This window comes from Neodiprion virginianus, chromosome 1 (assembly GCF_021901495.1).
Source record: "Neodiprion virginianus isolate iyNeoVirg1 chromosome 1, iyNeoVirg1.1, whole genome shotgun sequence".
NCBI classification, from domain to species: Eukaryota; Metazoa; Arthropoda; class Insecta; order Hymenoptera; family Diprionidae; genus Neodiprion; species Neodiprion virginianus.
This window is the reverse complement of record NC_060877.1, coordinates 36,679,371-36,701,910: the sequence shown is the minus strand read 5'-3', so window position 1 is coordinate 36,701,910 and position 22,540 is coordinate 36,679,371. Positions and strand designations below refer to the sequence as shown.

The following is a 22,540-nucleotide window of genomic DNA, read 5'->3' as shown; positions in this document are numbered from 1 at the left end:
GGAGCAAAAGAAAATTATCATCGATGCGATAAGTTTTTGAAAGCTGGTTTGAAAAAGATTGACGATTAAAATTTTTTAGTCCCGCCCCCTTCGGATTTTTTCAACCTTATCCCCCTTTCTCCGTTTGTAATTATTGTACAGAACGTGAAGTACTACGAGAATGGCCTTAATGTGATTTGAGACTTGAAGTAAAAATGACGGAACTTTTGACCTATTGTACTCTGTATGTAAAGTATTGTACTAATTGGAACGAGAACGGCACCGAGAAAAAAATAATAAAAAATCACTAATTGAAGTCCAAATATTTTTTTAAAGATTATAAGATTTTGATAATCTTTTCATTTTAATTGATTATTATCCATCGCTTAACACTAAATGTGCACTGTAAAATATGCCAAGTACAATTTGGTATTGAGGCGAAAAGATTTCAATAAATATAAATATACGAATATCAAAGCTCCTAGCTTACACGAATCTTTTTTCTCACTCCGTATATTATCGGTTTATTCAGATATCTTCGGTTTTCCATGATTTCACGATTTATCGGTGCATGTAACAGAGATTATTACAAGATTTCACATCAAGGTACATAAACTTGAGACTACAATTTGAAATATCGCTCGTACGTACGTATAACGATGATTGTGTTCCTGTGTATGTGTACATATATGTATAATATGTATGTATAATTGGCCACAAAAGTGAAGAAAAAAAAATTTCGACAATATGCAGATATATATATACGTATACTTAATCACTCGTGCCACTTGTTTTACGTTTTTAGGTCATTTATAGAAAAGAAAATGTGTATTGAAAAATTATCTTAATAATAACTACTGTGCTTTTTTCCATTCTCCTTCGTCTGGATCAAAACATTCGATCCTAACTATCTATTGGAAATTCAGTATATCGAAATGAATCGCTGAAACTGGTAGATAAAAGTGAACCATACACTCCAAGACGGTTCAAATAGTTATTCTTTTTGACACACATTTCTTAATTTACATCCACTCGGTGTGATAAAATAACAGAATGATACGTCGCACGAAATTCCCTTAGGCCTCGATAATCTGTATGCAATTAATTATTCGCCGAAAACTATTAGCTTTTAATCCGTATGTAAAGTATTGTGCTAAGTAGAACGGGGACGGCACGGAAGAAAAATAATAAACAATCAATAATTGGAGTTCAAATATTTTTGTAGAGATTATAAGATTTTAATGATCTTTTCATTTTTATTCATTACCATCCCTCGCTTAACACTAAATGTGCGCTATAAAATATGCCAAGTAAAAGCTGATATTGAGGCGAAAAGATTTCAATGAATATAAATATGCGAATATCAAAGCACGTAGCTTACACGAATCTTTATTTCTTACTCCGTATAAAAAAAAACAATTTTCGACAATATACAAATATACATATACGTATACTTAATCATTCGTGCCACTTTTTTCACGTTTTGATGTGATTTGTAGAAAAGAAACGTGTGTTGAAAAATTATCTTATAAAACCACTGTGCTTTGTTCCATTCTCCTGATTTTCCTAATAAATAATAGAATAATACGTTGCACAATATTCCCTTAGGCCTCGATATCTGTATGCAATTAATGCACCGAAAACTATTAGATCACGGATATTTTCGGGCACATAACGATTTATCGAATTCTGATATTACCAGATAAGTCGCACATTTGAGTTGAGACAAAAAAAAAAAAAAAAAGAGAGAGGAACATTGTCATAGTAGGTACCGTAAGTGAGTCTTTGTCTCCGGATGTATCAGTCAGGACTTTAGTGGTTTCAACGGCGTATCGACATTGTACCCTTCGTTGGGGTGTTTTTCAACATTTTGACGCTTGAGCTCGATTTCGGTAAATCCGGAGGTTGCCAAGCCCAAAGATAGAACAGCGATGGCAAATCCATGAACTACTATTTCTCCGTAGTTTTGCAGTAAGCTACTAATGATCACTGAAAATATCCCGCCGTAAAGCTGATTGCCGAACATTAAAAGCCCCGCATACGCGTCTTCTAATTCAGGATAAACAACTTCGCCAACCAATTCGAAACCTAGACTTCCATAACTGGCCGCAAATAAACTGAAATGATAAAAAAAAAATATATCATACCATAGCAGAGAAAATGATCCCCTTGTGTAACGATCAATTTTTGACGAATTTCGAGTATTTTCTTACCCGAAAATCATGAAACCTGTTAACATCAGCCATCTGATTTCCATCCTCAGTCCAACGGCAAACAGGATTTCTCCGACAAGAAGAAAGATGTAGACGAAGACACCGAGTTCTCTGTAAGAATGATAATCGTTGTATCATTTACATTGCTGTTAATATTTTACAAACTACTACGTTTTATCTGTATCTCTTTTTCTTGTCTTTACTAAAACATACTTGAACTGCTTCGTCTTGTCCAAGATTATACCAAAGGTGAGGGAACAAAAGTATCCCGCGATTACAACCAGGATACCAAGCCTTCCGACGTCTTCTTCCCCGTTCTTAAAAAAACGAAGACGAAGTGACAACATTGGTTAAATAAATATGCGATTTCCGAAAACTTTTGTCAACTGCACCAAATCCCTCCAAAGACGAAATTCAGTAGCAATTGAACTTCAAACTTTAGGATCGGGAGTACTTCATCCCAAGTGGTCTGAATTCGGAAGAGATTCTCTTTACGTTATACCTCAAAGTGATCCAGAAAATACGGGTTTAGCATGTAACACATGGTGCTGAATAACCCGTAACCCATGCCATAGGTGTTCCAAACAGCGAAGAAACTTTTGTTGGTCATGACTCTTTTCACAGTCGACCAGAATCTTGTATCTTCGACTTTGCTGTGAGTTACTTGAAGAGCGGTAGCTCTGCTGGGCGGCACGAGTGGTTCGTCCTGAAAAACTGACGGATCATGCATACATTTTAACGTTCGTCGAAGGGCGAGCATCAGCCTACTCACAAAAAAACAGAGCAATCGTCACCACGGTGGAAAAAGCTGCCGCGGACAAGAAGACGGGCGACAATTCCCTGCCAATGTCTTCGACGTTGTCGTGATTCCTCAGGATCATCCGTGTGACGAAAAAGGACAGACCAATGCCGAGCGGTCCGCCAAAGAATGCGATCGACGTCGCAGTGGCTACTTGATTCGGACCGAACCAAAGAGCTACCAATTTAACCGGTCCGGTTAGGCTGAAGACTTGCGAAAAGGTGATCACCAACTGACCGAGGACAACCGTAACGAACCGATCCGGTGACAGAGACCAGAATATGATCCAGGAGCCGATCGAGATCCCGATCGAACCGATCAGGCAGGCCCATCGCAGACCGACGCGATCTATCATACAGCAAACCGGCATGATCATGACGACGTAGGTCACCTGAAGGATCGACGAGGTCCAGGAGACCGTTGTTGGAGAGACGCTGTAGTACCTGCCCAAAATTTACAACAAAGTTCTATAAATCCTGGAGCAAATCGACGGGAGGATTCGCGTGAAAACTTATATCGGTATCCTTTGTAAATTCCCGTGTAATCGTGACGTTGGATCTCACCGGGAAATCGTTTTGCCGATAGATGAAAACTGCGTCCAATGCGGGTCGTTTGACAATGCGTAGATGAAGAACAGTCCCAACTGGAGCCAACGTCTCTTGTACACTTTAAGCTCAATTTTTGCTCCAGTCGCGTCCTCCTCAGCTTTCCTTGTTTTCTCCACGTCCTTTTCCGACAATGAGCTTTTATCGCGATTCGCAATCGGCGTTATTTTAGCGCCGTTGTACGTTGTCAAAAACTCTCTGGCCCTGGGATCCTCGTCCATTGACACCATCTTCTTTAAACTTAACGATACTCGGCGATGATTTTTGTAAACGAAATTGGCTCCTCCGACGATCTTACGAAAGATGATCTTCGTCTCGGTTCGTTTATCCGAGTAAACTTACTTCTTGCCGACGCTGCCTGACTGAGAGTTAATTTCAAAGTGGCAACAAGGAATCGCAACGTCTCTGACCGAAGGGATTGTTGAAAACAGTTTATCAAGCGTCGAAAAGTAAAGAAGATTAAAATGTTGAGAAACGACAGGCGTGGTTTACTCAGCGCTTTGTTCACATGTCATTTACGATAATATATTTCAGGCATCGTGCAAAGTGAGAACATCAAGGTCGTTCAGATATTCACCAAGTGTGGAACGGCTGCGGTGGAGTTAAGAAAACGCTTCGGATACTGTGTTCCGAATACAGATCAAGATAAGTTCGAATTCATTTTTAAACAGGTAATGTAACGTGGAGTGCGGGAAAGTGATTGCGGATGAAATCAGGAATTCAGTCCCAAGATATGACTTTGACAAATTTTTATTTCCAATTCTTATCATCAGATATGTTTTTCTTTCTTTATTTTCTTCCTTCGTTTGTTACTTGTTATTTCTCACAATCTTTGTTAATTCCGAAAATTCATAGCCGTAATTACAGTTGTCGAATGACGAAACTATATCGTAAGATATAATACCGTAGAAACAAATATTGGCACGTAAAATTATGGTTAGTTTTTAAACTTTGTACAACCACCTCCGTTTCAAAAATATACCAAAACTTTTATCTAAATTCACTAAATCTTATACAAATTAACTCATACGTTGCCGCGAGCTGCTATCTTCAAGCAAAGTAATCACGGTTCTGCCGTTCTTTTATTGAGTTTAAATTCATTAACACGTCAGAGTTTCACAAATGTTATATAGTTCGTTGTTGGCCCAGCTGGTATTGAAATAGCTAATAACTTCCGTGAAAGTTCTCTAAACAGTCGTATGTCTCGTATGAATAACAATAAACTTTCCGAGGAATAAAAAAAACAAACAATACGCTGTAGAATTGGATGCTTTCGACGCGCGCAGAATTCCGCGCTTCTGCTGCTGCTGCTTCGGACGAGAAATAACCAATGATGGAGAGCCATTTCAGGTACGCTGCAAGTCCGAGGCGTAAGATAATTCCACTTACAATTGGCTATTATCGAGGGTAGGAGCGTCATGGTACAATAATACGACAATCGAGCACGTATCCGTCGGGATGTATGTTTTTTTTTTGTTTTTTTTTTTTTTTTTTACGAAAAACAGAAAACTGGCAGAAAATTTAACCAGCACACTCGCTCCGTGTCTCACAGTTTTGTCTGGATAGTCTCGGGTTCGACGACTTGCGATTCCGCGACGCGATTCCGTTTAGGGTCGCAGTGCTCCTTGGCGTTTAGCCGTTTAAGATCGGTCTTAACGAATACGACCAGCGCTAAGCCTACGCCAACAACAATGATAAGGCAACCGTGCGCTACGACATCCCCGTAAGTCCTCAGTAATGCACCGGCAATCACGACCATTATCGCACCGTATAACTGGTTCGCCACTCTGAGCAGTCCAGATGTCACATTCTCCGGTTCTGGATAAGTACTCTCGGCAGCCAGTTCAAACCCGATGCTTCCATAGGTGACGCCGAATACCCTAGAGTCATAATGTAAACGTCAAAAACCCAGCACCGGTAACAATTAGTCGGATGTTCTTATCGCCTGCGGTTAATTGACGTTATTAACGTAGACAAATCGATTACCCCAATACTATAATAGCGAGGTAAACCACCCATCTTATTTCCATCAACAGTCCAACGGCGAATAGGATTTCCCCGACGAGAGTAAAAGCGTAGATGAAAATGTTGAGAGCTCTGTAAACGTTAAAGGCGCGCGTTTGTAAAGTGCGGTAACGTTTCATCTACCGAACCGTCGAATCTCTTGCTCAAATTTATCCACCGTACACACACACACACACACATATATATATTTTATACATGGATACTTACTTGAACTTTTTCGTCTTGTCCAATATCATACCAAAGATTATCGAGGCGAAACTTCCCGTGAACCACATTAGCAGACCGAGCCTACCTGCGTCTTCTTCCCCGTTCTAAGTGACGAAGATGTATTTGTACGGTTAGGTAGAGCGAATATTTTAAAAATTTCTTCTCGTTTTTTTCACGGAATGTCGGGTTCAAATTATTTATACCTACGCATATAACTTGTAACGGCATTAGAAACTAAAATTTCGGGTGACCAACGCACGTTGAACTCGTTCGCGAAACCGTAGCACTTGAGACCAGACATTCCGCGATTATTTATACCCCACAGACCTCGTGTAACACGAATCGTTGGATTCGTAATTGAAGTTACCTTGAAGTGAAATAGCAAAAATGGATTGACCAGGGCAGATATCATGTCCAGAACCCCGCCGCTGATGCCGTACGAATTCCACAGCATGAGAAAACTCTTGTTGCTGAGAATTCTCTTCAACGTTGGCCAGAATTGTCCGGCCTCGGCTTCGCTGTTGGCCTTCTGAAGGGCTCTTGCCTCACTCGGCGGCAAGCGTGGTTCGTCACGAAAAACTGTAAAGTCATAAATTATTAATGAACGAATGGAATACGCACAGAGGTGGCATGGTAATAACATGATGTAAACAGCGAGACTTTGGTAAGCAAATTACGAATGCACGCACAGCCTTTGCAAGGCTACTCACAGAAGAACAACGCGACCGTTACAATCGTCGATAGTATCGCCATTCCCAGGAAGAGCAGAGTCAGGTCGTTCCCGATGTCCTCGATGTTCTCGTGGTCCCTCACTATCATCGGTGTGATCAGGAAGAGCGTGCTGATGCCCATCAACGGGCCGAAGCAGCCGATCGATGTTGCCGTGGCCACTTGGTTAGAGCCAAACCAGAGGGCCGACAATCTTACCGGGCCGGTCGAGACGAAGACCTGAGCAGATGCGACGATCGTTTGACCGACAAAGGCGACGACGAAACGGTCCGGCGATGCGGAGAAAAATTTTATCCATGAACCGATCGAGATACCCAGAGAACCGATCAGACAGGCCCATCGGAGACCGACGCGGTCCATCACATAGGAAGCTGGGAGCATCAAGGCTACGTACATCACGTGGAAGATCGTCGAGGTCCAATCTACGGCCAATGGTGAAACGCCGTAGTACCTGCGTATATTTGAAAATTCACAACGTTTCTATTCACGATTAAGCGTTAATACGTTGAGAAGTGAGAGGATATTTTTGTTTCTTTTTTTCTTTTTTCCTCTCTCTCTCGGAAGCAAGTTAACACCTCTTTCATGAATTTTTGCCGACCGCGACGTTTTGACTAGGATATTATTATACACCTTACAAGTATAAAATGTATTAAACCGTTTACCGGGAACCTCGGTTAGGCGGGTAAGCGAGGAAGTTTAATTACAATGCCCAGAGCGTCGAGAGAGAAGGGAAAAGAAATAAATCATCCTCCATCGGTTGGAACGTCTTTGAATATGCATAATCGTGCAGGTGTATGATTGCGGGTTTCTTACTTGGAAATTATATTTCCAACGATGGTGAACTGTATCCAATGCATGTTGTTAGATGCACCGTAGATGAAAAAAAGGCCGAGCTGGAGCCAACGGCGTTTGTAAACTTTAATCTCGGCCTCGGACTCGGTTTTCTCACCGTCTTCACCGAGCGTTTTTTCACTCTCGAGAATAGCCGACATTCGAAAATCATTCTCCTGCACTGTTATCACTTCCGGAGCACTGGCGAAACCCTCGTTTATCGCCGCTACCATTTTCGTTATTCACTTCTACGTGTAAAACGTGCCGCTACTCATCTGACCAATACCCGATTTGGCACAGTTATTTTCAAACAGAGAAGAGCTTTCTCACCGGGTCGACGCGAAGCAAGGTTTCGTTAACGACTAGAGACCGTCCTTCCTGCGGACTTGACTTCGTGTTGACTCTTTCGTTTAACTACCTGCACGAACCTATCGAACAGTCGTTAAAATGATCGAGATAGTCAAAATGTCGTTTGTTCTGGACTTACTAGTTCTCAATTCTACCAAAACACTAACAAACGGACCAGCAACCACTGAACAACCTGCCGGTACACATGACTATAATACAACCTTCTCGTACGCCAATCGTGGAGGGGAAAAAATTACGGTGTTCGAATGGATATATATGCATATATATATGTATATATATATATGTATATATATACATACATGTGATATTTGTACGCATAGATAATTGACAGTGAGGGCAATCTACGCATAACCATGGGATTAGGTGCGAAATATCAGATTTGTTATTTACGACAGCGTATGAATATTACTTCATTCCATTTTCTATCGTTAACTCGGAGCGTTCATTTATTTTAGATCGATTTTAGCTTCCTCCGGTTAATTACCAATAAATGTTCAATCATTATACTGTTTTTCACGATCCGCGTATGAGGATTCGATGTGATTTTTATTTATTCATTAATTTGTTTCTTTGTTTTTTTTTTTTTTTCTTTTTTTTCTCTTCTTATTTTTTTGTATAATAATGTCAAGCTCAGCGTCAGCTATCGACGAAGGCTAAATAGTTAGCAGCCATTGAGTCGAAGTGCGTGATGTAATAAGGTAATTGAGTAGGGGAAAGTGGTCTAAAACCGGATGGGTATAAGAAAAACAGAATATTATCTAATAGACTTAGGGGGATTTTTAAATACATGGGTACGCGGTTATGTATCGTCGTTTTCAATATTCAAAATTCTAGAGAGCAAACTATTTGAATATGGTGATAACAACGATCACAAATACGACGCGTACGATCGTGTCATACGAATTTTCGTGAATGATTCATGGTCAAGATTTGTTTTTACAAATTCATTCTCCGGCGCGTATTCTCAATTTCAGTTACAAGTGACAAAAGTCGAAATGAGCCGAAAGATGAGAAAAAAAAGTAAATACCGGGATTTCGGTAATCACTTTTTTTCAATTTAGAACGTTAGTTTGATCGCTTCATATCGACTACATGGTTGTCACTTGATACGCAGTCACATCGTGCAGCGTGTAATATCGATTCAACAAATTCCGGGCATCTCTAACGGCAACTAAGAGACGATCAACGATTCGATTCATTGCCTCGCCATGCTTCCGCTCGTTTTGAGAAACGTAGCAATGTTCGTTTCGTTTTAACCTGGTATTTCGGTTAAGATATCAAGCGATCCGTCAAGTTGGCGCGCTCGGGTTACAACGTTTTTTCCAACCTCATCGTCCTCTGGTTTACATCACCGTCATCGATTCTAAGATGGTGAATAAAAATCAGCAAGTTCAATCGAAAATCCGTACGTTCTACTACCTGGAGCCCGGGCAAAAGCTGAGTAGCACGAAGGTGAGATCTGATTTTAATTTTGCGAAAGATAGGCGAAGGTGGTCACTCGAATGTTTGAAAAAACCGCCAAAATACTTGGACTTCTATTTTTCTCGCTTTGCAACGCAAATTCTTACCGTTAAAGATCTCCGAGAGAAAGCTGATGCTTATCGCACCCCGGAGCGAGTACAAGAGGCTCGTCGACTACACGAATCAATCGGAAAGAATGACGGCCGTTGCTGAAAAGGAGAGAGCTAAGCTGGCCGCAATTAGGAAGGCAACCTACGAAATGTCGAAGCATTGGGACAACACAAACGAGGTATATACCTATCTCAAATTACCGTCCAAATCAGCCCGGGGTTCTGTTAATTCTTCGTAATGACGTGGAAAACTCTGGTATTCCCCAGACGAGAACCAATGAAATTATCAATGATATAATTAATAATTGATAGGATAATTAGTAATCCACTAAAATTGGAAATCCGTGCGTATCGACAGAACGTGAAGAGGCGCAGGAGGGCCGAGCTCCTGGCCAAAAGAAAACAGGAAGACGAAATTCGCGCGCGATTCGCGAAGGAAATTGCCGAGCAAAACGCGGCGGAGAGGGAAAAAGTTGTGGAAGAAGCGAGGCGGTTGTTGCTGTATAAAAAGCCTCTGTGCAGGCTGCTTAACGGGGCTCTTCTCACTTCCGAGGTGAAATGTTTTTCCTTCAACCCTTAATTTGATGGGCCGGAAAATTTCAAACGACTCAAGACGCGTCTCGTACTTGTCGCAATTTCGCGCAGTGTTTCAGGGAACGAGACGCCCAACTCGCGTTTGAGAAAACTCTTCGAGGTGTCGACGAAGAGCAGGAAAAAGAGTACGCGAAAATCCTGAAACAGGAAGCCGAGGACTTCGAGGAAGCGGAGCGTCGGAAGGCCGCCGAAAGGGAGAAGAAAAACAGAGCTTACGGAGAAGAGCTTAAGAAGCAGTAATCATTCACTATTTTCGAATCAATTACTGCGCGAGGAATTTTGTTTTTTAATTTGAAAACTCGATTTCAGAATCGACGATGACAGGAATAATTTGAAACGGGCTGATAGAGAGGAATACTTAATGGGAAGACAAGATCTGATCAATATGGCACGAGAGATAAGAGAAATAAAAGAATGCGAGGATGAACAGGTGGGAGTTAATTATAATTATACACTTCACACCTCCGGCCTGTAAACACTTCGTCATCGAAGCGTCATAATTCGATTTTCAGAAGCTGAATCGCAAGAACGAGCTGAAGAAGTTAGTGACGGACGCCATTAGAGAGAAGGAAAAATTCGAAATTGAGTCGAAGCGTGAGAAAGAATTTTGCGACCGAGCCATCGAGATATTCGAGAGATCAAAAAGGCGGATTGCCCAGATTAGGAAAATCAAGGCGCAGGAGGAGTTGCAGGCCAAAATGCGCCACGCTGAATATTTGGGTGAGCTTTGTTCGGAACGAAAAAAGTTCGCCGCTGCAACGTCGAAAAAACGGTTGGACAACGAAGATGAGCTGACGCGTCAAGCCCGGGAAGAGATCGAAGCGAAAGAATTGGCAATGATTGAGGCTAAGAAGCAACGAGCACTGGAGTTGAAAATGGAGTGCATAAAACTCGGCGAGGAAGCCGCGAATGAAAAGCGAAGACGAGATTACGAGACGAAGGAGCTCAACAATTGGGAGACACTGCAGAGACTGAAGAGGGACGAATTTAACAAAGAGTTTGAAATTAATGAACGCAAACGAGAGTGGGAACAGAAAATGACCAGTGCTAGAGACCTGCGACAGCAGATGGTGATGATGTTTTAAGAATTGACTAATTCTTCCTTTTCTTGATTGATTCTTATTTTTAACAATAATCAGTTCATTTCATTTCATTTCACTCGTTGGTTAAAGTCCGAGAACGAGGAGAAACGAAACCGTGAGAAGCGATACGAGAATGACGAAAATTCGGCAGTGGCAATTATCGAAAAAACTAATAAAAAAGTATTGGAATACGGTCAGCAAATCCTGAACGAATCCAAAGGCGTTAGACCGCTGTATCCTATACTAAAAACAATCGAGGTTTGATAACGTTTCAAGTTTTACAAATATTTAACAATCCGTTACTTGTCTGCGGAAATTAAAGACTCGTAATTTTATTATCGTTACAGAAATTCAAGATAGAAAACGGACTGGTACCAAGGAAAACTTGCGACGAAAATAACGTTTTGGCACCGGCCAGAAAACCAAGGAAACGTACGCCCGTTTGCTCTGCTCCAGTGCCGGAACATGAAGTTGTTTACATATGAATTTTCGGCTCTGTATAAGATCCTGACGTCTCTTGTATAAATATATGTTTTTCATATCTGACATTCTGCATGTATTTCAACGTCTTGTCGGTATTCGATTTTTTTCTGTCGTGAAAAAAAGACTCTAAGGCCATAAAGGCGGTTCCACCGGCACGACACAGTAGTAAATTTATTCACGTCAAGTTGGTGCGAAAACAACAAGTGTCAAAAGTATGTAAGAAAAAAACGCTGTATTGATGCAACGCACAGTATTACGTGTACAACTCGAGTGACTCGAACTTGTTTCAGTCAACACTTCACCGAGGAAGTATCTAGTCGATCGTTTTCGCCATCGAGTTATTATCCAATCCCAGGAAAGACTGAAAATTTACAATTGCGACGAAAGTACAAGCTTGTAGTCATATAATCAATCAACGAGTTTATATTTGCGTCAAGTGTTGTTCTAACATTACCTTCAAAGAATTGATAAAGGTAGTTTTTTCAGGAGTGCTTTCCGACAAAGTTGCTTCATCTGGCGGTGCAGTTTTTAAAGTATCATAGCGTATTCTGTTCCGAATCATATCGAGCCGTTTTTCCTCAGCAGAGTTCAATACCGCAATTACTTCCGGTCCCTCGGGAGTTCCTTTCGCAGGATTGACATCCGTGTTAATTCTCAGGGTCTTTATGTGGTCCATCAATTTGTCGACGGTATCGACCAAGTCTTTGACCTCCTCTTCTTGCCTCAGAAGAGCGTACTTGTATCTAGATATCTAGAGGAAGACGGTGAATGGGGCATAAATCACGGTCAAAAAACCGAACAAATTGCCGGATTCCTGCAATTCGCATTATAAATATTCGCTCACTTCGAGAACCAAACGCTCTCTTTGCTTTTCCGTTTCCCTCAGATGCTGTAATTGCTTGGACATATATTTGTACGTGTCTCTGTCAAGGGTACTGACTATGTTGGGATTTTTTTCACTCTTGTCCAGCAAAGCTATGTGCGCTGCTCTTACTTCCTCAAGCTCCGCAACCTTCAGACGAAGCTGGTCTCTTTCTTCGGCAACTTTGCTCGTCGTTTCACCGAAAATTCTAAAAACACCCGGACCCTCCTTCGTCACTCGGTCGAGCTTCGTTCTGAGCTGTTCTCTTTCCAGACAAGCCTGACGGAGTTCCTCTAGTAGATCATTCGACCTGCTGGCCATACGAAGCGCTTTTACTTCGCCCTGAAGTCGAAGACAATTCTCCACGAGTACCTCGATTTCGCGTTTCAAGTCATCACGCTCCTGTTTTACCTCGTCGAAGTTCTTCAGCCGTTCGGAAATTTCTAGAAAAGAACGTCAGCGTGTTCAATGCCGATAAACCGCAATGTGGCTCGGAAAATAAACCTGCGTTTTCATTGTACAACTTGACGAAATCTGAGCTCAATTTTTCTTTCTCTACTTTGGTCATCGCGACCATGGACAGTTCCCCCCGTTTCACCATGTCCGGTAGCTCCAAATGCGTCCTGGAACCAGTCTTTATATTGTTCTGGTCAATACCTTCGATCTGAAATTTATTTCTCAGTTGTTGCACGCTTACAAGCGAAATTTGTTGGAAAATTTGGCCGCACACCAGCACCTTGCTATCGTTGTTTCCGCTTAGGCCCATATCCGTTCCTTCCAGCAAGCAACACTTCTGTTTGTGGTTTCTATAATTTTCTCTGAGTTTGTCGATTTCACATAGGAGCTGACTTTTCTCACGCTCAATCACCGCCAGGTGAGCATAATACTGTCGCTGATCAGGTGGAATGGAGTAAACACGTTCCACCAAATCGATGCGCTCTTCCTCGATCAAAGCCAACTTCTTTAACTGTATCCTCAGCATGCGTATCTTGCGTTGAATATTCTTCGTGCCTTTTGACAACCTTTGAACGTCTGTGAACTGCAGTTAAGTTTGCTTTTCATTGTATATTTAAAACCGGACCATTGACCGAAGGTAAACCGACCGTCCCAGAAATAGTGAAAGGGTTTCAACGACTGCACACTCATGCATCTTACCTCGTTCTCACGACGAAGACAGCTAATTTGAACGGAGTTACTCGTGCCTTCGAGATCTTCGTCAATCACGCCCAATCCCATAGCTTTCACAAGCCTTACCTAAGCACAAAATTTCAAAACTGCAGGGTTACGTTCGACCGAATTCGTGTCTGTGAAGCAAAATCACGTCACACCTGATGCCTCATGAGTCTTTCTAGACCGAGCAAAGTTTTCGACACGTCTTTCCGGACCAGTGTTTGTTCAGTGGGCAAATTATTGTCGTATTTGAACTTGTCCAGTGCCATGCACATGTTTTCGTTTTGACTCAGTGCCTCCGTCTCTCGACACTGGAATCAAAGAAATTATCCAAATCATCGGTATTAGCCCTTAAAGATTCTGGTTTAAGATCCTTACGGTCTTCTTTAGCTCGAGTAATGTTTCTTTCTTCATAGACATGTTCAGGAAATGGTAAAGCTGCTCTCTTTGGCCGTTTACAAGTTTCTGCAAGGTACGAATATGCTCGTCTTTGCTAGTCAAAATCGTCTGAAATTCCAGCTGGGATCTGGCCGCTTTTTCCGAGAGAATCTCATTGTCCGAGTTCTGTTCCAACAGTGAATTAGATAGTGCCGAGACTTCGAAGTGGTTGCTTTTAAGTTCTCGTGGTTAGATTACGAATTAAATTTGTAATACGTATAATATACTTGGATCAAAGGGTTCGGGCCCTGGTTCTGAGAGAAATAACTGTGAGATTCTTTGACCTGCGATCCTTCTCCAAGCCCGGAATCCGGTAACTTTTTACCTTCCTTCTCTATATTTTCGATCATTCTATTCATACGTCGTGCGGGATTATTATCTCCTTTCGCGAGATCTTCTTCCTCGTCACTCGAGGATGTCGTCCCATCTTCGTCCAAAGAAGTCCAGGACATTGCCTGCTCTTACCAGATAATTTAGAGTTACTAATAAAACGTACAAATTTCTTCACTCAGCTGGAAATCGACCGACACATATTTTGATATTGGTGTATGAAGTTGTCCGTAAATTTTCGTAATAACAAGATCGTAGAATCGACTTCAAACGTCATCCCGATAAAATATCGTTACACGCTCGGTTTTCGAGAGGTTTGAATAACGTAATTGACTTTCTAGAAAACTTGTCCTTCGGCAGTAGAAGTGATTAATTTCAATACAGTGATGATATTATTTCTTCACGAGCTTTGGTAAGAACAATTTTACTCTCTGCCAAAGATGACATAAAAATAAATAAATAAATAAAAAACAAATTTGTTGGAAGACAAGTATAATCGTATGACGATTGAAAATGACTGAACAAAAAAATTCAACTCAACCCTCGACACCGAAGCAAAAGTCTGTACCTCCTGTATTCAACTTTATCAATGGAGGACTATCAGGGTAAGGTTTGTAGATAAAAAGTAAATGCTTGCATCTTTATCAATCCTCTCAACTTTATGCTACATTTCAATTATAGAATGCTAGCCACATGTGTCGTGCATCCGATGGACGTGCTGAAAAATCGTATGCAATTGAACCGTGACGGAACTTCCATCGTGATGTTGATCAAATCTATCATGGCTGAGGAAGGGTTGACTAAATTTTATCGAGGTTTGACTGCCGGCCTGGTTCGACAAGCGACTTACACCACCACAAGACTAGGGATTTACAATCATCTGCTGGATATGTGGAAGTACGTACGTAAATGGAGAACTGGAAATGAGCTGAAATTATGCCTACAATCACGCATGAAAATTTTTCAGAGCGAATAAGGCATCCCCACCCAGTTTTATGGTCCTCTGTACAATGGGAATGACTGCTGGAGTTTGCGGAGCCTTCGTAGGAACTCCGGCCGAAATAGCGCTGGTGAGAATGTCGGCTGATGGAAGACTGCCACCAGGTATGAGTTTATTCAAGTTTCGACAATTCGTACAAGTCTGAGTGAAGAACTGTGAGGTTCAAAGCTACTTCAATGGCTTTTTTTTACTGAAGAATAGATCACAGGAGAAACTACAAACACGTCTTCGACGCGTTCTTCAGGATTTACAAGGATGAAGGTATCACTGCGCTGTGGAGAGGCTGCATCCCGACAATGGGCAGGGCAGCTGTTGTAAATGTATCGCAATTGGCGACTTACAGCCAAGCAAAGAAAATGATAGTGAAAACATGTTTGTATCATTCTTGTTAATATGCAGAGACTAAAAATAGGATATCCAGTCTGGAGTATTCAAGGAAGAACGTTGCCATGTAATTCAATTGCACAGGGAACGTTAAGGAGGGAATTCCTCTACATTTTTGGGCTTCCATGGTATCTGGACTTCTTACATCGTTCAACTCCATGCCTTTCGATATTGCGAAAACCAGGTAGTTGACGACGTGATTGCGTATTAATGGGTCTTAATTAAAATATGCCTCTTGTTTTATCTCCTTTTTTAGAATACAAAATCTCAAGGTATCGGTGAAACCCCCGTCAATGATGAGTGTAATAACCAAGACCGCACAGCAGGAAGGAATAACTGCTCTGTGGAAAGGATTCGTGCCAACCTACTGCAGGATTGGACCTCACACTGTCCTTACGTTCATGATAAACGAACAGCTGACCAAACTATCGAGGCAATATTTTGTCTGATATGTTTTTTCCGCGTACAACCGAACAGTCGTTCAATGCGGAACACGAATCTTGACCCTTTTTATATTATACGTGTATAGTATACACACATTTATACTCAGCTTATACTTGTTTTTGCGTTTTTCTTATACATGCGTACAAGGAACGAGAAAAATAATTTCATCTCCTTAAATTAATACTTCGTTCCATACTTCCGCGATGGTATCAGTGGTGGAAATCAGTGTAAACAAGATTCAGGCTTGGTAAAACGGTATATGTAATATATTCACATAATGTTAAGACGAGAAAGACAGATTCAACTCTGGAAGTGCGTTAAGTAGAACCTAGTCAATTGGTCCATAGCGACCATGGTGATAACGGTATTCGGAGCCAGTCTTGCATAATAAGGAAGAAATCCACGCCAGAGAGATCGGAAACCTTCGGACCTGGATATCGTGAGAAGCATTTTTCCAGTGCCCGGGGGTTTGTCGGACTCTTTCCAATTTTGAATTCTATGGAATGTGGGTAAAGGATATTTCAGTGATTTTTATTATTCCTAACAATCGGTAAACACCAACCTCGTCTTCGCGATGTCCATCGGTAACGAAGCTGTCGCTGCTACTACCCCGGACATCAGTCCAGCGACGAATTGCATGGGAAGACCATCCTCGAAGTGTCCTTTTCAAACCACAAATGCTGTAGTAGTTAACCACGCACTGAGGAGTACTTGAGAGATCCGAATACCACTGGAATTCCGGCTTACCAGTGTCCTTGAGCATCGTCTTGGACCTTGAGTACGTTCCCAATTGAGCTCCATTAGCAATCGCAGCTCTGCAAACCGTTGCCATTGCTCCGGCCCATAGAGTGTGAATTCCTTCCTCTTTGAAGACTCTGAACAGTCCATCAATCGCGTGTTTGTAGCTCCGACGTTTCTCTGGGCAAATACGAATGTCATCTCGATATTTGTGAGAACGCTTATCGGTGTAATGAATTATTTGGATCGTGCAAGGTGGAATTCGATATCGTAACAACCAAGTGGCAGTCCAACGTCTGCGATCATCCGAACCATCACAACGTCCGTGGGTGTTCCAACTAGAGCTCCAATCATTCCAGCCAACATCCCCAGGGATATAAGAGTCGGGTAGTTCAGACGCCCAAAGCGTTTTCTGGGAGGAAAATAAGAGTATACAACTGTTGGTCGATTAAATAGGCGATCGTTACAAACTTCACTTACTCGCATATTTCTGACATGGTGTTGAAAATGCCAAGCCTTGTGGTGGTGTAGGTGATCTGTCTCAACAGCGAGGCTGACAATCCTGTGTAAAGTCCAAGAAGGCCTTGCGCTCTGGTGGTTTGCTTCATCGTGCTCAATAATTCAGATTTATAGACTTGCATCCGAACCTTTAGGACGTCCATTGGATGCGTCAGGGCTTGGCCTGTCACGCTAGCTTGGACATCATGCAAATGTCAGATTTCATAATTCCACGATAGTGTGAATAAGGTTGCCGCAAGGTTATCCAGTCTAGCTTCAGAGCCAAAGTAATGAATTGGTTCTTTGATTTTTCAACGGAACAATGAAACGCAGCTTGAGGTGATGAATTTAAGGAATCGTGGTTGCGACGAAAAGCGCATATAAATCTCTAAATAAACCGTTTTTCGTAACTAGACAAATAAGAAGTAAACAATTAGACTTCGAGCCTTCCCTTCGCTTTGCACTCACCCAGCCAAACCTCCAATACCGAATTTTACGTAGACTGGTACCTGGTGCCTGACCAAAGGTGATTTTTCATCTGTCGACATACCCGTTGACAAAATGACCTTTCTACCGACACAGGAATCATAAATTACCCTACCTAGCGCTGGTTTCTGACGTTACGAAATACCGAATTAAGCTTCATCTGTTTTTTAGATACTTGCAGTAGCCTGGAAGGCATCTAGTATGAATTTGACACATCGGTAAGACCGAACGGAGTTTTGCAAATGGGTTAATTTATTTTTGACCGATTACATATCTCTTTATGCATTGGTCGATAAGTGGCAGTTAATGTTGCTAGGTACGAAGCCGCTGCGCATATGTTAGTCTCGGCAACACCTTTGTACCTGATGGTCAATGCCTGACTTAGATTCTTCAAGTTCGCTGTGACCATTTCCAGACACTGTTTCATCGTGACGTTACAATTGCTCATCATTACGTGAGCGCGACTTTCTCCGTCGTGGAAAAGAACGTGCGATCCAACTCTCGTTTTCGCGTCGTAGGTGATCTGGAAGAGGGACTTGTCTCTGAAGCTAACAACCTTGTGGTGAAGGAAGAAGAGAACGGCAATGTAAAAGATCGAATGGCGCGTACCTTGCATTTTTTGCAAAAATAATATAACTTCGGCCACCGATGGCGATAAAGTTCAGTATGATGAAGCCGTCCCATAGCGATACCGAATCTTTCCTTCGTTTCGTCCCAGAGAACAATTCGCGACTGTGGATGTCGAAATTTCTTCCGAGCCTGAGAGGACACGTTAACGTCGCTTTGGAAGATATTTTTCTCGGGATCATACTTCCCGTTAATCGTGAATGAGAACCAGTCCAGAAAGTTGTGAACCTTCCCGTAATAGGCATCGAGATCAAGGATCAAAGCTACAGGAACGTCATCGAACTTTCGAACGTAGCAAAATAGGTCGAAACTCGCGTATCCGAAGTACCCCATTTCTTGCAACGCTTCGGCGAGAGTCGTGACAACCGTTCGAAGTTTTTCGTGGGGAAAAGAAGTCTGCGGTATCATGAAACCGAAAGCCGTGAACTGGGTTTCTGCAGAAAAAAGACCGATACCAGTTTAAAATCCCTGGAAGCTGGTTAAGAAACAAGCGTGAATTATAACCCAGGTGCATTTGATCCGCGGTTCCAACCCAAACAGGTTTTCGGCGAGACTGAAGTCCCGGGATAAAAATGGCAGCGCTGAGTATGGAGTAAGTCTTTTTGTCAGGAACAGCTTGAAGAAGACATCCATGTTTGGTCAGACTGCCGTAAAAGTCTTTCCAGCATTTGTAGTTCGGGGCCAATCTGGTCAATGTGAAAACGACCTTGGGCAGATGTTCGAGAAGTAGATCGAGGTAGGGTTTCCTCAGCTCCTCGGTAGTGGTCCAGGCTTCGCCGCACTTCATTCGCTCGTTTCTAAGCTCGAGCATGAACGGCACGCTTACATTATTGATCAAGAAAACTCCCGTCTGATTTCCGTCGATACCAACGTTCAGCTTTATCAGCCACAAGCAGACTTCGCTGTGCATGCAGATCAGATCCGCCAGCTTCGTGCAGAGGGTCGTGTAGTCCTTTACGTACGGACTGTAAGGGGGCTGATCGATACCCAAACTCGTCAAGAGCTCAGCGTTCGCCGATTTGTTAAACAGCCGCGACTGGAGGCTCATGGACGAACCGAGCCAAGGCACGCGAAGGGTACCAGCGGCCCACACGTCGCACTCGTCCATGACCCAGGGCAAAAGGTAGGCAGGTTTTCCAGCGATCGCCTGCTTCAGAGCAGTCACGGTGGTGTTCGAGTAGTACAAAGTCCTCGCGGTATTGAACGAGCACTGATCGAAGGCCCGCCTCATTGACAACGCGAGGAAAGTCACGCGGTTCTGTATACCTTCGTTTGGCCTAACGGATTCTAGTATGTCAAAATACATTCGAAGAAGACTGTCCGAGGGCTCCACGGGCAGGATGTAAATCACCTCGGCGTGACGGTTTTTCAGAAACGACATCTTCAGCGCCAGGATGTTCTGATATATGCGGAATATCGGCGGTGATATTGAGTTTCTCACGTCAGGCGGATGACCGATGGATGGCAAGTGGATTACCACGTGTGCCTCTTTCACTATTTCGTAATAGTCAGCAGCCAGTTTCGCGTTAAGTTCTTCAGTCTCGTTCAGCGTCACCAACATCTTTTTCAAGTACTTTGCATGCATGTCTCGTCGTTTTTTCACGCACATCCAGGCCATCCAGATTATGCTCGCTGCTACGTACCTGCACTCGGATTTGCGGATGTCCCTCCGAACCTGCGGTTTGAAATCAACACGTTTACTCGATATTCTCGGCGGTGAATATTTTTGGTCTCATTCACCGCGTAGCCTCTCCAGTATCGCTGTATCGTTGTGGCGGCGATCTGTATTCCGGCGAGTAGTTTGAATTGGACTTTCCATCCGTAGAGCCATTCGGCTACCTCCGATTCGTCGTGAAGCATGTGGATCATCTCCTCCTTTGACAGGGTGTACTTTGAACCGTTTTCGGGGATCCGAGAGAGCAGAGCGAAGACTTTTTTGGGACTGAAGTGAGCCGAGGGCACGATATGCTTTTTTAGCCTCGCTTCCATCTGTGGGCAGAGTACCAGAAGCCATTTTGATCTGAGTTGATTGCCGCTTACGTCGAGAAGCTTCCTCCATAATTCGCAATGCGTAAATTGTCCGTCGACGAATTTCAAACTTCCTATCCTCGCCGCTTCCTCTTCAACACTAGCTATTGTCCACGGTGCCGATTCCTCGATAGAATCCTTGAACTCTATCTTACTACCCATCGACTTGATTCCTGCCAGCAGCGAAGAAGCTCGATCGAATCCACTCATCCTTCTGAAAGAGATGAATTATAACTAATTATAAATGATGTAATTAACGAGATGTGTTTCACGTTTCGCGTATTACAATTAACTCTACCTTCGTTTTGGAATCATCTCAGGCAAGGTGAACAATTTCGTTCGAAGTACCGTCATTTCCTGTTTGAATCTCAAATCGCTTAGATCGAAAGCCGTTTTTCGCGGTACGATCGGTCTCTTCAGAATATCCTGAGTGGGTTCTAATTCGGATTCCGGGACGTTGGTCCACTTGCAATTACATGCTTGATAAGTTTTAGGTTCTCCAATCGATTCCCCTTCATCTTCGTCAGGCGGTTTCCAGCATCTACCAATTTTCTTCAGATCTTTGATGTATTCCTTGTAGCCGACCGGTTTCTGACGCAGATCTAACTCCTTACCCAAGTCTAACTGTTCGTGGATTTTGTACTCTGCACACAATTTCTGTATCTCCGTGAGATCGTTTATTATTTGGCGATAAAATCTTTGGATGGTGTTGTACACCGCAGTGTTAGGCTCGCCAAGTTCACAACTATTGCCAAGTGGGAGAAAATTTAATCAGTCGATTCGTGTAGCGATATTGCGACTATACAAAAGCGGTTTCTTCGTGACTTTTTTGCCTACAAGCCAATCGACTCACCTCTTTTCGTAGTCTTCGCACATTTTTTTGCATTGGCCCATCGCGTTCTGTTTTGATGATACGAATTCTGTATCTAGCACCTCCAGAACTTGCAGCAACATTTCTACCGCGTTCGTTTCCAGCTCGGTTACATCGATACGATCGTGATCTCGGAACATTGTCTACAAATTTCAAGTGCACGGTCTCAAAACTCGGAAAATAATAAGCAAAGGGAAAAAAATTATTTTATTTCGAAATTATATATTTGCCAACACGGTGTTAAGGGTAAAGTAGGTTAATGATTTTCGCCAAGTGAACAAATGCACTCTGCAGTTGTGATGTTTCCGACAGCCATGAACTTTAGCCTTTTATAAACGCAATATGAAACAATGAAACAGTTCCGGTAAACAGCAGACATATCACTTACGGTAGATTAAATACGTTACTGGAAATACATGCAAATTACGTTTGTGAAACGTCAAGTCTATGCATGTAGACCAGGGATAAATAAACGAGTGAAATGAATACGTCTTTTTTTGCGCAATAACCTGTAATGGATTTTATCTTTAAAAAAATACATTTCTCATACTTAATTTTCCTTTATCCTAAAATGTATGAAAATATGCGTATCTGGTGGAGCAAGTTGAAATAATGATATGTCATATCTTTTCTTCTTTGTTAAAAGTTGCAATTGCGAATGTAACAATAGGCGACTGAATAGATCATGTTTCTTAGCATAGGTGACGTCACAAACTCGTTTTTTTTCTACCCAACGCATCAGCTATTATTTTTTCACGAACTATTCAAGTACATAATCAAAAAAGTAGGTTATGGAGCAATTGAAGGACAATCAACTAAAATTAGTTTCAGAAGGTCCGAACCTTCGTTGATACTTAACGATTTTTTTTTCCTCAGTACAATACCTTCTAGAATAACCTGCATAGCCTAGTGAAAAAATTTTTTTTCCTGATACAAGTTAATTCGCAACGGTTCTGGCTCTCTGAGTACGAATAGATAGATAGATAGATAGATTTTTATTGCGTCTACATTATGTTGTACAATAATTTACAAAGGTTAAATGGTAGTGGTAAACAATAAAAGAAATAATACATAGATAAAGAAGGAACCTATTTGTATCTTTAATTATTATTTTCCTTCCTACAAATTATACATTCAATTCAATGAAAATTTAAGCATATATTCATGAGAGTCGTTG

At 42.1% G+C, this 22,540-nt stretch overlaps 6 protein-coding genes across 6 annotated transcripts; 2 read left to right on the top strand and 4 right to left on the bottom strand.

Annotated features, from left to right (window-relative positions):
- Window positions 1–992: 992 nt before the first annotated feature.
- Window positions 993–4,033, bottom strand: LOC124310414 (feline leukemia virus subgroup C receptor-related protein 2-like). Its single transcript, XM_046774328.1, has 6 exons — window positions 3,555–4,033; window positions 2,965–3,434; window positions 2,695–2,906; window positions 2,406–2,509; window positions 2,193–2,303; window positions 993–2,096 (listed from the first exon to the last, which is right to left on the bottom strand). Exons 1-6 carry the CDS (start codon window positions 3,824–3,826, stop codon window positions 1,784–1,786), a joined length of 1,482 nt encoding a protein of 493 aa, XP_046630284.1. The 5' UTR covers window positions 3,827–4,033; the 3' UTR covers window positions 993–1,783.
- A 968-nt stretch (window positions 4,034–5,001) lies between these two features.
- LOC124305152 (uncharacterized MFS-type transporter C09D4.1-like) lies at window positions 5,002–7,905 on the bottom strand. Its single transcript, XM_046764249.1, has 6 exons — window positions 7,371–7,905; window positions 6,539–7,008; window positions 6,196–6,407; window positions 5,829–5,932; window positions 5,583–5,693; window positions 5,002–5,476 (listed from the first exon to the last, which is right to left on the bottom strand). Exons 1-6 carry the CDS (start codon window positions 7,619–7,621, stop codon window positions 5,143–5,145), a joined length of 1,482 nt encoding a protein of 493 aa, XP_046620205.1. The 5' UTR covers window positions 7,622–7,905; the 3' UTR covers window positions 5,002–5,142.
- On the top strand, window positions 7,891–11,507 carry LOC124305146 (trichohyalin-like). The gene is made up of 9 exons (XM_046764236.1): window positions 7,891–7,935; window positions 8,872–9,209; window positions 9,334–9,507; window positions 9,687–9,881; window positions 9,974–10,158; window positions 10,232–10,352; window positions 10,435–10,992; window positions 11,095–11,262; window positions 11,352–11,507. Exons 2-9 carry the CDS (start codon window positions 9,126–9,128, stop codon window positions 11,487–11,489), a joined length of 1,623 nt encoding a protein of 540 aa, XP_046620192.1. The 5' UTR covers window positions 7,891–7,935; window positions 8,872–9,125; the 3' UTR covers window positions 11,490–11,507.
- Window positions 11,508–14,659: 3,152 nt separating this feature from the next.
- LOC124307334 (mitochondrial 2-oxoglutarate/malate carrier protein-like) lies at window positions 14,660–16,326 on the top strand. Its single transcript, XM_046768936.1, has 7 exons — window positions 14,660–14,699; window positions 14,774–14,892; window positions 14,969–15,184; window positions 15,255–15,391; window positions 15,489–15,659; window positions 15,756–15,855; window positions 15,928–16,326. Exons 2-7 carry the CDS (start codon window positions 14,801–14,803, stop codon window positions 16,118–16,120), a joined length of 909 nt encoding a protein of 302 aa, XP_046624892.1. The 5' UTR covers window positions 14,660–14,699; window positions 14,774–14,800; the 3' UTR covers window positions 16,121–16,326.
- Window positions 16,327–16,415: 89 nt separating this feature from the next.
- LOC124310300 (mitochondrial 2-oxoglutarate/malate carrier protein-like) lies at window positions 16,416–18,264 on the bottom strand. The gene is made up of 7 exons (XM_046774112.1): window positions 18,200–18,264; window positions 17,820–17,921; window positions 17,334–17,543; window positions 17,132–17,265; window positions 16,863–17,033; window positions 16,678–16,777; window positions 16,416–16,611 (listed from the first exon to the last, which is right to left on the bottom strand). Exons 1-7 carry the CDS (start codon window positions 18,262–18,264, stop codon window positions 16,416–16,418), a joined length of 978 nt encoding a protein of 325 aa, XP_046630068.1.
- Window positions 18,265–18,287: 23 nt separating this feature from the next.
- LOC124310299 (IQ motif-containing protein H-like) lies at window positions 18,288–21,503 on the bottom strand. The gene is made up of 5 exons (XM_046774110.1): window positions 21,346–21,503; window positions 20,791–21,237; window positions 20,205–20,706; window positions 18,969–20,139; window positions 18,288–18,898 (listed from the first exon to the last, which is right to left on the bottom strand). The coding sequence occupies exons 1-5, from the start codon at window positions 21,501–21,503 to the stop codon at window positions 18,288–18,290; spliced, it is 2,889 nt and encodes a 962-aa protein (XP_046630066.1).
- Window positions 21,504–22,540: the final 1,037 nt, after the last annotated feature.

What these genes read in the sequence shown, in the direction of transcription:
- LOC124307334 (XM_046768936.1), top strand. Translation starts at nt 14,801, where the DNA reads ATGACTGAACAAAAAAATTCAACTCAACCCTCGACACCGAAGCAAAAG. An exon ending in ATCAATGGAGGACTATCAGG is followed by an intron (nt 14,893 to 14,968) that starts GTAAGGTTTGTA and finishes TTTCAATTATAG; the next exon opens with AATGCTAGCCACATGTGTCG. An exon ending in GAAAATGATAGTGAAAACAT is followed by an intron (nt 15,660 to 15,755) that starts GTTTGTATCATT and finishes TCAATTGCACAG; the next exon opens with GGAACGTTAAGGAGGGAATT.
- LOC124305146 (XM_046764236.1), top strand. Translation starts at nt 9,126, where the DNA reads ATGGTGAATAAAAATCAGCAAGTTCAATCGAAAATCCGTACGTTCTAC. An exon ending in GGGCTCTTCTCACTTCCGAG is followed by an intron (nt 9,882 to 9,973) that starts GTGAAATGTTTT and finishes AATTTCGCGCAG; the next exon opens with TGTTTCAGGGAACGAGACGC. An exon ending in GGAGAAGAGCTTAAGAAGCA is followed by an intron (nt 10,159 to 10,231) that starts GTAATCATTCAC and finishes ACTCGATTTCAG; the next exon opens with AATCGACGATGACAGGAATA.
- LOC124305152 (XM_046764249.1), bottom strand. Translation starts at nt 7,621, where the DNA reads ATGGTAGCGGCGATAAACGAGGGTTTCGCCAGTGCTCCGGAAGTGATA. An exon ending in GACAAGACGAAAAAGTTCAA is followed by an intron (nt 5,694 to 5,828) that starts GTAAGTATCCAT and finishes TAACGTTTACAG; the next exon opens with AGCTCTCAACATTTTCATCT. An exon ending in CTCGCTATTATAGTATTGGG is followed by an intron (nt 5,477 to 5,582) that starts GTAATCGATTTG and finishes TTATGACTCTAG; the next exon opens with GGTATTCGGCGTCACCTATG.
- LOC124310300 (XM_046774112.1), bottom strand. Translation starts at nt 18,264, where the DNA reads ATGAAACAGTGTCTGGAAATGGTCACAGCGAACTTGAAGAATCTAAGT. An exon ending in AGTCAGGCATTGACCATCAG is followed by an intron (nt 17,922 to 18,199) that starts GTACAAAGGTGT and finishes CTGTGTCGGTAG; the next exon opens with AAAGGTCATTTTGTCAACGG. An exon ending in ACCATGTCAGAAATATGCGA is followed by an intron (nt 17,266 to 17,333) that starts GTAAGTGAAGTT and finishes TTTTCCTCCCAG; the next exon opens with AAAACGCTTTGGGCGTCTGA.
- LOC124310414 (XM_046774328.1), bottom strand. Translation starts at nt 3,826, where the DNA reads ATGGTGTCAATGGACGAGGATCCCAGGGCCAGAGAGTTTTTGACAACG. An exon ending in ATCGGCAAAACGATTTCCCG is followed by an intron (nt 3,435 to 3,554) that starts GTGAGATCCAAC and finishes AATTTTGGGCAG; the next exon opens with GTACTACAGCGTCTCTCCAA. An exon ending in GACAAGACGAAGCAGTTCAA is followed by an intron (nt 2,304 to 2,405) that starts GTATGTTTTAGT and finishes TCATTCTTACAG; the next exon opens with AGAACTCGGTGTCTTCGTCT.
- LOC124310299 (XM_046774110.1), bottom strand. Translation starts at nt 21,503, where the DNA reads ATGTTCCGAGATCACGATCGTATCGATGTAACCGAGCTGGAAACGAAC. An exon ending in TGCGAAGACTACGAAAAGAG is followed by an intron (nt 21,238 to 21,345) that starts GTGAGTCGATTG and finishes ACTTGGCAATAG; the next exon opens with TTGTGAACTTGGCGAGCCTA. An exon ending in GATACTGGAGAGGCTACGCG is followed by an intron (nt 20,140 to 20,204) that starts GTGAATGAGACC and finishes TTCAAACCGCAG; the next exon opens with GTTCGGAGGGACATCCGCAA.